Below are 17,574 nucleotides of genomic sequence, written 5' to 3' on the forward strand. Positions count from 1 at the left end.
TCTCATCCATGCTTTCTATCATGTCCATGGCTCTGACCCCCTGCATTACCCCTGCTACTCTGAGCTACCACCGCCACACACCAGCTCCACCTTCTTCCTTGCCACTCCATGCCCCTAGTAAGCTTGGAGGGGGCCTGAGGAGGTAGGAAGGTGGCACTGGTGGAGCTGTAAGGAATGCATTCATCAGCAGGAGGCAAGGAGGGGCAGGAGAGTGGAGATAGAGATTTGGGAAGGACCTCTGTGTCTAATGTTTGGGGAAGAGGCTCTATACATCCATCTGCAGTATAGCACACTCAAGAGGTATGAAGGGGTCCAGATGTTCTTAAATGAATGAGAATTCCCCATGGAGATGAATACAGCCTGAAATGATAGTTCTGAGAGGTGTGAATTGCTTCATTCATCTCAGTGGATCTCATCTCCCCATCGCGGGTGCTTAATATCACAGCTAGCAGATGGGGTGGGGGAAGAGGCTCAGGACCCTCTGGATGATGGTTCACATGGGGAGTTACCTATGGGAATCCTTGTCTTTCCTGGGGGTAGGATTGCTGCTGCCCCATTCCCCTCTCTCACCACTTTGTGAGACACATTCCTTCTCAACAATAGTTCAGAGAGATGGGGTTGTGTGTGGGAGTCACGTCCCTCTGTCTGGTCAGGACAGAGAAGTGGGAAATGGGCAGCAACTTCAAATGGTAGGGGAGCATGTGGGGGAGGGGGCCTTGTTAGCTTCAAATTGCCCATTCCTAACCCTGTAGTTGACACTGAGTTATTATATAGAAGACATCATAACCCAGTCACTGTCTTAGATTATTACCTCACTAAGGCAGTAGTCTCAGGGCTTGTCTACACTACCGCGTGGGGTCGATTTAAGGTACACAACTTCAGCTACGTGAATAGCATAGCTGAAGTCGACGTACTTAGATCTAATTACCGCGGTGTCTTCACTGCGGTAAGTCGACAGCTCACGCTCTCCCATCAGCTCCACTCGAGCTTCTTGTTCTTACCGGAGTCGACAGGAAAGCACTCGGCAGTAAATTTATCATGTCTATACTAGACGCAATAAATGGAACCCCTTTGGATTGATTGCTGCCCGCCAATCTGGCAGGCAGTATAGACAAGCCCTTAAGGTCAGAGATCTGCCAGCTCCCAGGCAACAAAACAGACCCACATATGCATAAGGAAGTAGGATAGAGACCCTTCCAAAACAAACAACATTGCATACCCAGTCGTGCCCCCCTTGAGGTGATGAGAGAGTGAATCATGTGGGAAATGTTAGTTATGTTGCTTAACGCACTTAACAGAGCTGCTTAGATGTGGCAAAGGTGAGGGTTGTATAAGAATCTGAATAGAACAGACTACGCATTTAGTATATTAACACATGGTGTTTTAAATACTGCTTTATTGATTTTTTTATGAAAATTAAACAACACTTAAGTATTAGCTGTTATTTCCATTTGCATTCCCATTTGTATGTATATTAACTTTGTTGTTAAAGCTATTTTCTGTCCAAATGCAGATAATAAACCGTTCAACGACAGAGCTACCTCTTACAGTGTCATATGATAAAATATCTCTTGGAAAGCTCCGATTTTGGATCCACATGCAAGATGCAGTGTTCTCCCTGCAGCAGTTTGGTATGTTTACTTTTTCACAGCAGAAGGTCAGGTTCTTAACTTCTAATGCATAAACTACATATTGGCTGCCTTCAGAGTACTATAAAATGGTGTAGTTCTTTTTGTCGTCTTTGATACACTATCGTAAAAATCTGTGGGTTTCTGCAATACACATCATCTTGAGTTTGTACATATAGTATGTTGTGGTTAAAATTAAACAATCAAATCAGCAGCTGAGACTAATATTGCGGGGGAGCAGTGATCCTTCCACTAGTTGTTAGGGGCTTTTGCATGTGAAAGCCCATAAGTGCTTCTTTTAAAAAAAAGTCACTATCTGGAATATACTTTAAAAAAAAAATTATCTTGAACCCTGAAAAATAAAATATTAAAATAAAAATGGCACTTCATTATATTCACTTAGCGAAAAATAAAGTATACATAAAAGAAATGCCATATTGCTAACAGACTGATAAAACTGTGGGAGGTAGTTTATGCTTTTATGGCCTACTTTAATTCAGATTGCCTCAATTCTCAAGTAGTTAACTTGATACACAGATCCTAATCTTAAGAAATACCTCCGTTCTTCAAATGACTTCATTTGGAGTTGCTACCTAGGACCTGAATTTAAGTTGCTATGGAGGGATATCCAGAATGAGTGAAAATTTTAGAAATCAAACATGTAACCTCCAGATAGACTGGTCATTGGCAGGCCAACTATGTCTTCTCTATTGTCTTGACTCTGCCCTGTCTCTTGTGTATTTTGCTCACCAGTCATTTTTCTGCCACAGTACAGCAGTGCAGCCAACCAGCTTCTGGAACTGTACACTGCCTGCCATTCTACTCAGGATTTCTTTTGCAGAGTTTTCAAAACTGTGTCTTTGTTATAACATAGATTCAATAAAATATTTTCATTAAAAATAATACATGAGTTTTTTGTTTTAATGAATAACACTGATAAGAAACTTACTGTGTTTTGTATCTTCAGATGGTCAGATACAAAAGTCAATACTGTAAATCTCTTTAAAGTAACACAATTTAGGCAGGTAAAAAAGAAAGGGAGAGCCATTCTGGAAAAAGAAATAGAGAGTAAAGGGCAGCTGAGTAAATTAACCAGCTTCCCCAGGTTATCTCTTAAGTGAACATTCCAGTTGAGACAATTGTTTTATTAAAATAATTTGTGAAAAAAGCATCTAAACTTGCATGCTTTCTCAGAGTATCTGTGCAAATTTGTACAGAGTCACAAGATTCCAGGCATGCTAAATCTATGCTTTTGTGAAAGGGAGAATCAGGGAGTTAGTGTAATATCTATCTTTTAAAGGCGCTGCACAAAACTCGCATCTCTGGGAGAGGAAGAACTGAAGTACATTTAAGCCACCTTCTCACATTCCTGATTCTGGGCTGCAGTTGTGGTCCCCAGAGTATCTTAGATAGCCTGTCCCCAGCTGCATATGGGTGGAAGTTTCTTTTTATGCCTCCTATCCTGGGGCTTGTGGCAGAGGCATAATAGGCAGCATAAATTGCCCTGTACAAATCCTACAGCAGGCGGAACTTTCCCAAGCCAGATCTGGGCTGTAAAGACTCTTCTGCACTACAAAAGCGGCATAAAAGGGCCAACAGTGAAGGAGTGAATTCTTCCCAAGGTTTTTTCTCTCTCTCAAAAATAATAGAAGTAGTATCCAAAACCAAAAGCTGAATCAATATCTGTTGCATTCTTCGTAGTTCAGAGTCCTCAAGATAATAAAATTTAGGAGTTTGTTTTCACTGATGCCCAGTACTGCTGTTATGATCTTATATTTCAACTCCAATAGATTTGCTGAAACAGGACAAATATGTATGAAACATTTTAAAATCCCATCTATCTTGAGAGGATATGATGGCTCTTTCCCATTTAATAACTAACTTTAATGGGTAAAGAAGACACAAGAATTTCCCTGTACAATTGTCGCACAACATTCTGAGTTACCTTATTTAAAAATAAAATTTGCTCATAAAGAAAGGGTACTTTTAATTCTGTTCGATAAGAAAACCCCTTTCCTGAAAATATAGGATAAAGGAAAGGCATGGATTAAGGTTAGAAAGGAACATTATGATCTAGTCTAATCTGTATAACACAGATCATAGAGTATCAGAGGGGTAGCCGTGTTAGTCTGGATCTGTAAAAAGCAACAGAGTCCTGTGGCACCTTATAGACTAACAAAAGTATTGGAGCGTAAGTTTTTGTGGGTGAATACCCATTTCGTCAGATGCATGTGGTGGAAATTTCCAGAGGCAGGTATAAATATGCAGGCAAGAATCAGTCAGTCTATAAGGTGCCACAGGACTCTTTGTCGCTTTTTACAGAGCTTAGAATTTCACCAAGTAATTTCTGCATCTAGCTCAGTAACTTGTAGTTTAATCTTTCTAAATACATCCAGTCTTAATTTAAAGACTCTGAATTTACCACAAACCTTGGTAATCTGTTGATTATCCTCACAGTTAAAAATGTGCATTTTATTATCAGTTTGAACTTCACTGACTTCAGCTTCCTGCCATTGAATCTCTCTGTCTTTTTCTGCTTGGTTAAAGAACCTTCTAGTATTAGTGTTTTGTCCCTGTGTTAAGTATCGGAGGGGTAGCTGTGTTAGTCTGGATCTGTAAACAGCAACAGAGAGTCTTGTGGCACCTTATAGTCTAACAGACGTATTGGAACATAAACTTTTCTGGATGAATACCCACTTCGTCAGACACATGGACTCTTTGTTGCTTTTTACTTGTCCCTGTGTTGGTATTTATATACTGTCATTTCTTAACCTTTTGAATAAGCTAAATCAATTGACCTTCTTAAAATCTCTCATTGTAAGCCCTGTTTCTCAGATTCTGGATCATTCTTGTGGCTTTTCTCTGAACTCTTTCCAGTTTTTTTTTCATCATCCCATTTAAAATGCTGATAGATGCAGTACTCTCACAAGAACCATATGCTGGGATGAAATCGTGTCCCTCCTCAGTATTCCTGTTTGTCTGATTTGTTAGCCCTTCTAGCTAGAGCTGGGAGTATATGTTCAGTTGGTTATCCACCATCATTTCTTAAGTCCTTTTCAGAGTCACTTTTGAGGGTTATTGTCCACTATCTTGTAGGTATAATCTACATTGCTTATTCTTTGAGTGGTTGCAGATGGGTATTTCACTCAGGTGCATTTGTGCTGAGGGCACAGAGTTGGAGACTTTCCCCACCGTGGTACCTATTGGAACAGCGCGCACACCCTGTGTTGCCTCGTCGCCCCTTCTGAAACAATATAAGGGTGATGCTACCCTAATCCCCCTCAGTCCCTTTATACTGCCAGTAGCCTTAGTTGGAGCTCCCCCTGTGCAAGTCTTCTCATAGCTTTTTTTTTCTCTGCATCACACTTGTCACTGGGACTTCTCTTGTAAACAAATTTTAATAGTATCTGTAGTGTATTATAGTTTGTAGCTAATTTAGTTTGTCCTTATAGTAATTCCTGGTGCTCAGCACTATAGGGCATGCAGGGTTGTCCAGGCCTTCAAACGTTGCTTGTTAGGTGGACTTTCTATTCCCAACAGTTGACTCCTACACTTGCTGCTTGTAGGTGAAAGTCACATTAAGGAGAATGTATCATCTGTTGGGAGAACACAGAGTTTGCAAGAGACCTTCACCTGAAGCAGCTTTTGTTGGAACAGGCTATGAGGCCTGCACTAGTACCAAGACCCTCTTCCGCTAGCAGGACTGGCAGTCCTCAGCCAACCACCTTCTGCATCAGCACTGGTCGACAGACCCCTGGACTCTGACTCTTCCCCATGAAGGGATTGATATGTGTTCTCTGAGGTACCCCAGAAGAGACCTACAAAACATATCAGGGATGTTTGAAATTGAGGAGAGAGTTGTCCTCTTTATCGAAGATAGCTCCTCAACATCCACAAGATCCAGGGTACAGCCAAGCTGTTGATTCACATCAAGGCTGGAGATTCCGAGTACTGTACCACTGACTCAGGGCCCGCCTGGTGGACAACCATTGAATCTGGTACCTATGGTGCCACTGCTTTTTGATATCCACGATCCCACAAGCCTGTATGATGGTAACAGACTTATTCTGCCTGCTGACTCTGGAGGCGGGTGTACTATCAGCACTGTCAGGTGTTTCAGGCCCCTCAAATTTTACAGACTCAGGGTTGAGGCTGCTGCTGTTGATGTCCTCGGTACCAGTGAAACGACAGACACCTTCCTCAGTGTAGATGCCTGTGGGGCAGCACCGATATGTCCTTGGTGCCATCTCTGTCCTCTGTTAAGTTACCATTAATTTCAGTTAACACAAGTGCCCTTTGAAACACACAACAACTCTGTTGTGCTCTTTGGTACTGTCATGGAAGATTTTCTAGTACTGACAACAGTCCCATCCCTGATACCAACTTTGCCCTTCTCTCATTGGGCTATTCTATGGTCCTGCCGGAGTGGCCACCAAGAGTGCCCAAGGACTTCTGAGAGGGTTCTTCCTACTCTAATATGGAGTCATCCAGTTGGTCTTTGCCTTGGCGAAAAGTCCCAAAGATCTTGCAGTGGGCAGCAAAGGGAAAGTGTCTGCATTAAGAGCACAGTTGTTCTAACAGTAAGGGCAGATTCTTGGCATCCTCAATGTATTGACCCGCTATGCCATACTCTCTCTCAGTGATCACCTTGGGACCTGTGGGGTACTCCCTGCTTGAAGAGGTCTAGATTTCTACTCCAGTCCAGAGGGCGATTCCCTTGATCCTGAGATGGACCAGCCCCAAGAGTGGCCTCTATTACAGATGCAAGAGGAGGTCTGTCCTCTTGAGACACCTCTTTTGGGGGCAGCCTTTGCCAAAGGAGCAACCTTTACCCCAAGTGATGCCAGTAGTCCTATGCTCTCCTTTCCTTTCCTTGACAACTCTGTAATCCCAGATTCTTTGTCTCCCCTCTCAGAGAATTTTAAATCTTACCAGGACTTACTTTGGGCAGGTCTACACTAGAATTCTCCATCAGTGACAATTTTAAAATCAAGATAGCTTTTAGAAAAACAGCCAATGTTCTAGGAATTATTTTGGGGAAGTTCTGTGGCCTGTGTTATACGAGAGTTTAGACTAGATGAGCACAATGGTCCCTTCTGCCTTGGAATCTCTGAATATTCTTCAGGCAACAGTTCTGGGAAGGGTTGCTTTCCTGATTAATGATACCTTATTACAGTCAGCAAAAGCTTTGTGGCATATAGATGTATAAAATGTTAGTTGCCAAACTTCCCCTTTCCTTATTCATTTTGGAGCTGATTTTAAAGATTAGACAAACTCTTATAGAACCAAATTTAGTGACTGGTCAGGATCAGTACCTTATAAATTACTAACTCTAAATGTTTTTAGGTAAAACATACAAAAATTGATTTTTTTGTCAACAGAGCGAGCATCTGTTTTTTATTGTTTATCCGTTTTTTATTATTATTAAATCTTGTGTCACTTAAAAAGGGCTTCCTTTATACTTGAATCTACTATACTAATATCTAGAATGCGAATTTTTTGATCCTTTCACATTTTACCTACTCTTTCTTCCAGGCTTTTCAGAAAAGGATGCCGATGAAGTAAAAGGAATTTTTGTGGATACTAACTTATACTTTTTGGCTTTGACATTCTTTGTAGCAGCATTCCATGTAAGTGGATCACTTGCTGTTTTTAAGCAGTATACGCTTAAGTATAAGTAAATAAAAAAAAGTAAAGGTACTTTGAGCATTGACACTCACATTTCTCTAAATACCAATAATTGTTTTTGGAAATGTTAATGTAAATATATATACTATGTTATACCAATTTTTCATTCATAAACACAAATAGAAAATTCAATAGCAAAACATCATGTTCTGCAAGGAAACATCTATGCAATATGTTTTTAAATTTAAGCCAGAAACCTGATTTGTACTCCTAAATCCAATTTCAAAATTAGGGGTTAAACTCACCCTGTCCAGTCCTTCCCAGAAAGAGAGTTACTACATTTCCTTGTGTATCTGGCTATCCTCTTACCTGAGCTGTTTGTGGATAACACTGCACCAGTGGATAATGAAAAGGTTAATGGCTTCAATCGACAGCTGAATTTTTATTTGCAAGCTGGCTATCAGTCAACTCTGAAAATTGATCACCCATGCTCATAACAAAACAGCAACTTTGATCTGCTGTTGAATATACATGTTGGTTTAAAAATTAATGTAGACTGTAATTAGAAATCAGTGAAGGGCTAAAGATACAATTGATAATTTTTTTATTTCTAACAATCAGACAAGTATCTTCTGGAAAGAATTATTAGTTTATAAATTATCAACTTTTATATAAAATGTAACATTCTTGATTGACGTAAAATATTTAACTTTTAAGTAAAATAATGTTGTGTCAATTTCTTTATTTAACCTGAGTTAAACTAAAACCTGAAAATCATTGCATATGAATGCTGGCTCAGATTTTCTGCTCTGAGATTTTCTAGCAGAGAGGAGGGAATGTAACTGTCAGGGAACAGGTTACAGTTCTGATTCTCTCACTGATTCTGCACAGACCATGTCCCTAGTGGAGTCTGAATAGTCATGGGTCTGCTCTAAACTTACTAGATGGTACCCCTGTCAAGGGCGCTGTCTGCCAGTTGGAAATTGCCAGAGCACACCGTCTCTGGATGTCATTCTTCGTGCCATTGACACATCTTATGTCATTGTTACAAGGGCATTTAGGGGCTGGTTATACCGACTTGGTTCCTCTATACCAGGAGAGTCCTCTAATAAAGGAAAAGGGAGAGGAATGAACCAGAGAGTCTGGACTATTTTGTGTTAATATTGTCCTGGCCTTCAAGCAGTGGGAGATTTGTGTTCTCTGAGTGGTTTATATCCTTGTTAGAGAAATGTGTGCGCACACTCAGAATTCTCTTTTAGTCTGTTTAGTGTTTCATGGCTCAGCAACAAACCTTACAAATTCATAAAACTGTCATCAGGCCTTCAGCAGGTGGTCATGCGTTCTTTCTTCCTCTGAAACACTGTTCCATCTCTCATGTGACTTAACTCATTCTCCAATAGTAAAATTCTTTCTGCACCTACCCATTTAACAGTATGGGCCAACTAGTCTACTATTCCTTTTTGATGTAGTGACCAGTCATCTGAGATCATTACTCTACCCATGAAGCACCTGCACCTTGTTGCTTCCAGCAAGATGCTCATCTCCAAGCAGACGACTTTAACTCTTAATGGAGCAAAACATTGAAGAAAATACCCTTATTATTCATTTGCCCATATTGCTTCAGCAGCAGAAATGTGCAGTGAGTGTGCTCCTCATATTGCCTGTCCTCGTGGGACTGACTGGAGTCAACTCAGGCTATTGTTCTACTTCCAGTCTTGAGTCAATGGCTCCGACAACAAGCAGGTCTCCAGCAGCACTCTGAAAGAATGTCCACTCTATATAACCTGGTATTTAGATGATCAAACTTCCTGCATGGCACGTCAAGCTACCACACTGCTGCTATTCCTCCCCTTTGCTACTCAGCAGGTTCTGAAGAACGTAGCCCATCAGGGTTTGTCTGCACTGCAATGTAAGCCCAGAGTTAATGGGACTCAAGTCAGTGAACCCTAGGTTAGAGAACCCAGGCTTTAAGCATCTGCATTGATTATCAACCCGAAGTAAAGAATTTTCTAACCTGGGCTTGAACCCAGGGCTCTGGCTTCCACACTGTATCACGCAGACCAGGTTCCAACTAACCACATCCCAGACTTTGTAGCAACTTTGCAATACATGGTCTCTGTAGCTCTTTGACTGTGGTGCAGTCTGGGTTCCACCCTGCACATTACAGGAAGTTTGACTATCCTGCAAACATCTTGCCAAGCCATTGTTTTGTCTGTGTGCTTTCAGCAGCCGGAACCAGCAATATCAAGGCGGTGCTATTTGAAGAATTTCTCTTGCTGTTTCAAGAAATGGGCAGAAATTCTGTGAGATGGTGGACATTTCAGCAGCATTTTCTGACCAATCAGAGGTGCCTGAGAGAACTTCTGATGGAGCAGGACACAGACATGGCAGACTTGAACTGGATGCTGCTGCTCATGACTCTCAGGATAGCCGTGGATACCCCCTCCTGGCACTTCTAGAGCAGGGCCACAAGCTCAGATTGGTGAGACCAAATCATTTTGCAGATCTGGGATGACCAGTAGTAGGTCCAGAAATTTCACATGAAGAAAGATACAGCCTCTCCCTACCCTCCCTAAAGACACGTGCATGAGGGTGGCCATGCAAGTCGAGACACAGGTTCCTATAACCCTCTGGAAGCTGGCTACCCCATACTGCTGTAGGTCCATTGCCAATCAGTCTGGGGTTGGAAAGTAGACTGGGTACAGTGGGGATATAGGCTTCTGAGGCATTTAGGTGTGTGTGGTTTTACCCTGAGGGGACAAGTATAAAAGATATTCCTGGAGTAATTGCTGGCTGTTAGAGAATACATTTCCAAAATGCACGAGGGCAGGATTCTTTCCGTTTCCCTGGAGTCAATTGGTGACTTATAGGATAGAGACAACAAAGGAAGTTGGCCCACGTGACTGTGGGATACTCGTTGTGGGTTCCAAGGACTTGAGTCTGGGGGAGGGAGAGGGCCTGCATCTGCACTGCAAAGCAATAGGGTTTGAACTCTCCATCTAGTGTTCTAGGATCATGGGTCCGAGCCCAAGTCGGAAATTTGTGTGTAGATGGAAGTGGAGTTTGTCCTCAAGCCTGAGTCTGAGCCTAGGCATACATTGCAGTGTAGATATATCCACAGTGACCTTGGCTTTGATCATTCAGATCATCTTAATTGTGGTGACAACAGATGACCTATGACAACTGAAGTAAGAGGAAAGATGCTAGAACATTGGTGGCAGAAGTATTGGAACAAAACTGGTGGCTTGCAGCATAAAGACTTCTCAGATTCTCAATCCGTAGTTACGTGGGGAGGTCACGAAAAGGGTTTTTGCTTCCATAGCATCCACAAAGCCTTGATCATATTTATTCTGGATTGTGGACAGTTTCATAAGTTCTAGCTTCAAGAATATTTGTTGAGAGTAAATTGTCAGTTTTGTCAAGGGAAATTGTTCAGATTCAGCCTGTTCTTGAGTCCAGATTGCTCCTATAGGTATATTAAGTATTTTGGCTGAAATTCCTGAAAGAGAGCCTGCTTATTTTGACTGACAACCTCTGTTCAGACTGGTGTCTGCAGTGGAAAAATAAACAAGTTATGTTAAGAATGTACCTAGATTCTTAATCAATTTATCCTTCAATGGGAAGTCAACCTATAATGTTTCTATCTGTTTTGTTCAGCAAAGGGCTGAAAATACTGAGGTGATAAATAATATGTCTTCACTGAAGTTTCAGCCATTGCCTCTCTGAGGTTCTAAGTATTTGGGACATTTGGGCTGGATAGAGGTATTTCAAGTTGCTGAGAGCTAAGTAATTATCTCCAAAATTACTAAAAACATCTAGAGAAACAAGAAGTGGTAGGCTATCTCTTCCTAATTATTTCTCTTTCTGCCAATTCAGGGTTGTGACTCCCAGTCTTCTAGTCCCAAGGGTACTTTTATATACTTCAGAGACATCACCACTAAATCCAAGCAAAAGCATCCACCATCAAATTTCTTGCATTATTAAAGGAAAAGAAAACATTAAACAAGACAACACAAAACAGAATACAAATAAGTGACTAGTTCTGTTACTGTCTCTTCTGAGTGTGCCTCTGTAGAAAGTTTTTAACAAAGTTTTAAACAAAAAACTATCTTTGTGAGTGGGCCTGCATTTAATGGGAAATTTTCTCTTTTTGTAAGTTAAGTCCAAAGTATTACTTTCCAAAATTGAATCCAGTCTTAGTATATCATAGATGAGCAAAATAATTTTAGAGGCAGGTAAGTCCAGTTTGATTTATTAAGGATAATGGTTTATGAATGGTCAATGTAAATAGTCTTAACTAAATCCTCTGAAATCAAAGAAAGTATTTAAATTATGTTTTTTAAAAGAAGCCATTTAAGGAGTTTTCTTAATGCAGGCCAATTAGTGATTATTAATAATCTTAAATCCAAATTAAATGCCATTATATTTCTGTTTACCAATATTCAGCCCATTTCCTTTCCAAGAATATATGGTCTAATGAAGTGATAATTAATAGCAGAAGCTGCTAGTATGTCACAATAAAATTTCAATATTCCGATAAAATCATTTCACAAGGTTTTTTAATCCCTTGGCAGTTCTGTAGCTATTTTCATATTGTATTAAAGTCTTAATGATGTCAGCTTGGCTAGAAGGTTGCTTTTTGCTACTGATGGGTGGCTGCTGTTTTCCTTTTTAGCTGTCTGTGGCAGTTTGCTGTCAAAGATAAGCAGGATCAGTTGTGTTGAATGCTGATCAAGTTGAGAAGGTAGTAGACAAGAGTGTGCTGCTGCAGAATCACACCAGAGTTTTTGTACTCTTTTCCTTCCTACTTTCATGAATTCATAGGAAAACACACCTCTTTCAATCTTGTCTAGATTTAAAATTGGATGCTGTTATTCCTTCATTGGTTCAGTGCTGTTGGGGATTAGATATCTTGACATCTTTGTCTTGTGAATATGTGGTCTACTTAATAAATATGCAACACTTCTAATTGCCTTTGGTTTTTTGTGGTGGGAAAGTCTGATAATATTTGAAGAGTTTAAAGTCTCTTCCATTTTCTGAGAGAGTTCTTAATTTCATCAGGGTTCGACAGGAATTGAAATTCTGATTTCAAAAAATACATACTTTTATTTTCTGTATAAAAGTCTTAGTTCTTAAAGTAGTCTTTTAAAATAAGTCTTCGAGAGTCTTCTTACAGGAATAGTTATTCAAGATTGAGAAAGGACAACTTCTTTGAAGAGGTGATTCTTGTTCTTCTGAGTTTGTATGAGGAGTTGCTCAAGCTGCTAAATAATTTCTAGTTAATGTAAATATTCTATACTTAAATTGCTGCTTCTATTAGTAATCAGTTTAGCAAAGTCATTAAATTCTCTTTTGGTACATAAAGCATTTTACCATTGGTTGTATGAAAGAAACTGCACAGATGGTGGATTACTTGGCCTGACTGCCACACCCATGCTGCAGCACACAATAGTCCCAAATACACATTACCCCTCTCTGCGGCACACACTCCTAATCTGCCCCCTGCACAGGTCCACACAACTTTCCCAGCACAACACAATCAGTGCATATAATAACCACAAACGTCACTCGGAAGCTAACAACGTCTAAGTGTGAAGTGATAGAAACAGTCCACAAGCATGGTTTAGTGCTTTTTGTTTAGAATAACACCAGGTTCAGTCATTGGGATTTGTAGTCAAATATCATGCAGTTTTTTTTGCTGTCAGCCATTTTTTATTTTATTGAAAAGCCATTACGACAACATGGGTTTTCAACTACTAGTTGGTGCTATAAAAAACTCACTCAAGTGGTAATACCTGTCCTATTTTTTTAAATACTAAGCCTTTAAAGTTTTAGCCTTGTCTTCATGAGGAAAGTATTTTTATATCTAAGTTAGCCAACACATGGTAAAATGTTAGGCTTCATCTAAACTTAAAAGTTATTTCAGCATAGCTGTGTCTGTCAGGAGTGTGAATATACTGTTCTGACCAACATAGTCATGCTGGCCAAACCCCCAGTGTTGATTCAGCTATGTCAATGAATGAGTGCTTCCGTTGATATAGATAACATCATTCAAGGAGGTGGAGGTGTAATACCAATAGAAAAAACTTCTTCTGTGAGCTGAATCTACAGTAGAACCTACAGAAAGTTGTTGAGGCTGAAAAATTACCAAGATTCATGAAAGGATTGGACACACATGGCTAACAAAAATATCCAGAGTTATACTAGATCAGAGGTCGGCAACCTTTCAGAAGTGGTGTGCCAAGTCTTAATTTAGTCACTCTTAATTTAAGGTTTCATGTGCCAGTAATACATTTTAATGTTTTTAGACTCTTTCTAGAAGTCTATAGTATATAACTAAACTATTGTTATATGTAAAGTAAATAATGTTTTTAAAATGTTTAAAAAGCTTCATTTAAAATTAAATTAAAATGCAGAGCCCCTTGGACCAGTGGCCAGGACCCGAGCAGTGTGAGTGCCACTGAAAATCAGCTCGCGTGCCGCCTTTGGCACACGTGCCATAGGTTGCCTACCCCCTTACTAGATAATGCTTAACAAATTTTGGAAGGTATATTAAATCTCATGCTTCAGGAGATAAGTAAGGCCGTCAGTCGCAGTTAACTCATGCAATTAACTCAGATTATCGAGATGAAAAAATTGCAATTGCACTTTTAATTGCACTGTTAAACAATTGAAATTTATTAAATATTTTTGATTTTGTTTTCATATATTCTGTTTTAAATGAAATCAGTGTATATTTTTATTATAAATATTTGAACTGTAAAAATGATAAAATAGTATTTTTCAATTCACCTCATACAAGTACTGTAGTGCAATCTGTTGTGAAAGTGCAACTCACAAATGTAGATATTTTTTTTTTCATTGGTATACTATAGAATCATAGAACATCAGGGTTGGAAGGGACCTCAAGAGGTCATCTAGTCCAACCCCCTGCTCAAAGCAGGACTAATCCCCAGACAGATTTTTGCCCTGATCCCTAAATGGCCCCCTCAGGGATTGAACCCTCACGCAAACCAGGCCAATGCACAAACCACTGAGCTAACCCTCCCCCGTTACATTGTTTTGTTTTTGAGTGCAGTTATGTAAAACTTCAGAGCCTGCAAGTCCACTCAGTTCTACTTCTTGTTCAGCCAATTGCTAAGACAAATAAGTTTGTTGTTTATGTTTACAGGAGATAATGCTGCCAGCTTCTTATTTACAGTGTCACCAGTAAGTGAGAACAGGCATTTGCATGGCACTTTTGTAGCTGGCATTGCAAGATATTTAGGTGCCAGATATGCTAAACATTTTTATGTCCCTTCATGCTTTGGCCGTCATTCCAGAGGACAGGCTTCCATGCTGATGATGCTCATTAAAAAAATGTGTTAATTAAATTTGTGACTGAACTCCTTGGGGGAGAATTGTATGTCCCCTCCTCTTTTACCAGCATTCTGTCATATAGTTCATGTTTAGCAGTCTCTAATGGTGACCCAGCACATGATCATTTTCATGTTAAGAACACTCGCGTTAGATTTTACAAAATGCAAAGAAGGTACCAATGTGAGATTTCTAAAGTAAGCTGCGGCACTTGACCCAAGGTTTAAGAATCTGAAGTGCCTTCCAAAATCTGAGGGGGATGGGCTGTGCAGCATACTTTCAAAAATCTTAAAAAAGCAACACTCCAATGCAGAAACTACAGAACCTGAACCACCAAAAAAGAAAATCAACCTTCTGCTGGTGGCATCTGACTCAGATAATGAAAATGAACATGTGTCAGTCCGCACTGCTTTGGATTGTTATTGAGCAGAACCCATCATCAGCATGGACTCATGTCTCTTGGAATGGTGGTTGAAGCATGATGGGACATATGAATCTTTAGCACATCTGGCATGTAATATCTTGTGATGCCGGCTACAACAGTACCATGAGAACGACTGTTCTCACTTTTAGGTGACATAAACAAGAAGCGTTATCAGCATTATCTCCTATAAATGTAAACAAACTTGTATGAGCGATTGGTTGAACAAGAAGTAGGACTGAGTAGACTTTGTTTTATTTTTGAATGCATTTTTTTTACATTTACATTGTACATTTGTAAGTTCAACTTTCATGATAGAGATTGCAGTACAGTACTTATATTAGGTGAAATGAAAAAATTCTTTCATTTTTTACAGTGCAAATACTTGTAATCAAAAATAAATGTAAAATGAGCACTGTACACTTTTTATTCTGTTTTGTAATTGAAATCAATATATTTGAAAATGTAGAAAACATACAAAAATATTTAAATGGTATTCTATTATTGTTTGAGTGATTAATTGTTAATTTTTTTAATCGCTTGACAGCCCTAGAGATAAGACAATCTCTAACTAGTAGAGATCAGAATGAGATGATATAGGAGAACACGTTATGCCACATTTACCCTTTACAAATTTTTTACTTTTTCCTATCAAGCAGCTGGTATTAGATACTGTCAGAGATGAAATACTGGACTTCAGGGCTGATCCACTATGGCAATTCCTGTGTTTGTAATGTGAGGCTTTGGAACTCTGCAAGGTTCTCAGCTCTCTTGAGTTCTTGCAGTACTGAAGAATTCATGAGCTCTGCAAATTTCTTAGCTCCTCACATGAACTACTGTCCTGCAGAATTCACAAGATGCATGGAGTCCCTGGCTCCCTTTGTCTTGATCATAATGGTCCCTTCTGACCTTAAAGTCTGAGTCTTCCTGTAAGATGAAACTTTGTAGTCCTGTCAGTCCATAGATTCCCTAGTTAGTTGTTCCTTGCAATGTTTTATGGAACTTGGGTCTTAACAACAGGGTTCACATCTCTTAGCTTTTCCTTTCTGCATCTAGACTATCTTTTTTATTTAATGAAACCATCAGCTTACGTGAAGTATGTAGTTGTAAATACATGTTTTTATTAACTCAGTTGATGTGCTGGAATTAATGCAGGTTTCAATCAAATTAACGGTGCATATCTTCATATTTGCAGCTTCTTTTTGATTTCCTTGCATTCAAAAATGACATCAGCTTCTGGAAGAAAAAGAAAAGCATGACTGGAATGTCTACAAAAGCAGGTATGGCATATATGAGATAAAGAGGGTGTGTATTGGTCTTGTTTTTACTCATTTATATTAGAACACATGAATATCTGGCATGCTTTAGGAGATGTGGCAAAATGAAAACAGGTTTTGTACGATTGTCATGGGAAAGTGTACTGTGATTTAATCACAGTATTCAGTTATTTAGCAGAAAACTTTAGATAGGCAGGTTTTAATCCTGATGCATTAGACACAGTGATAATGCTTACCCTGCTTGTGAGATCAATTTTTATTGGGTATATCATTCCACATCTCTGACTATTACTTTCTTCTAAGAGCAAAATGTGTGACCACAAGAAAACTAAGTGATTACTTCAAAAGCTTAATTGGGAAAACTTCCCTATTTTTTATATAATGTTTACAAATGATAGCATATGGGTAATGTGGTTGGTTGTTATGAGAGAGGAATTAAAATTGTTGTATTTGAGAAATGGAGGTTGTCATTTTTTCTTGTGCAAAAATCTTTTATTCTTGGTTACAACTGGAGGCGTCCTCTGCCATGTGCACGTGGTTTACTGCACTCGATTTTCAGTGATACTATGCATTTACAATGATGGTCCAGTGAGTTTCAAGGATTAGAGTTCTAGGTTAACGTGAGAATATTTGCTAGCTGCTACCCACATAAGTGCGTAAAACCAAAGTAGAAGGATTCTGAATGTCACTGGATAGTTTGGTTTCTTGGTACTAAAGTAATGCTGTTTTCAAAGTGTCTTCTCAGTTCCAGCATCTCTATAGTTGGGCAGAATGGTTGGGTGTTTAAAGATGTACATTTTAAATACTACTTACAGTTACAGTTACACTATTTGAAGGAAATTAGAATTGGAGGACATGAGAATTCTCTTGGAAAAATCTCTTTTCCCAAAAGGAAAGAAGGAATGTCTGTGCTGTGTTTAGCATTTAAATGGGACTGCACTTATTATTTGGCACTCAGATGTTTTTGAAAAACACTCATGTCTGTTTGCTTAGCATTTTTTAGTGTCTAGTTCTTGCTCTTCCTTATGCCTTTCACCTCTTCTCTAATATAAAAATCATTGGGCAGAAAATGGTGCTATATATAATTGCAAAGTTTAACAGAACCTGAGAAATGCATACATGCAAAGTGTCTTATTTTATCAAATACCATCAAATTCATTTTGTTCAAGGATTTCATGGCAGTTTTCACAGGCTAAACTTTGAAGTTTTCATAACTAGAAAGTTTTATTGTCTAAGGTTTTCTCAGCAAGGATCACTAACATAT

General features: G+C 39.3%; 1 protein-coding gene across 3 annotated transcripts in view; it reads left to right on the top strand.

Moving 5' to 3' along the window:
- The window catches only part of CLPTM1L (CLPTM1 like), a 69,701-nt gene that overhangs the window by 15,662 nt on the left and 36,465 nt on the right, over nt 1–17,574 (top strand). For all 3 annotated transcript variants that reach the window (XM_030551647.1, XM_030551646.1, XM_030551648.1), the window contains exons 6-8: nt 1,514–1,631; nt 7,164–7,258; nt 16,229–16,313. In XM_030551647.1, coding sequence (XP_030407507.1) covers nt 1,514–1,631; nt 7,164–7,258; nt 16,229–16,313 — 298 coding nt within the window. The remainder of the gene's footprint in view (nt 1–1,513; nt 1,632–7,163; nt 7,259–16,228; nt 16,314–17,574) is intronic.

Source organism: Gopherus evgoodei, chromosome 2 (assembly GCF_007399415.2).
Source record: "Gopherus evgoodei ecotype Sinaloan lineage chromosome 2, rGopEvg1_v1.p, whole genome shotgun sequence".
NCBI lineage: Eukaryota > Metazoa > Chordata > Testudines > Testudinidae > Gopherus > Gopherus evgoodei.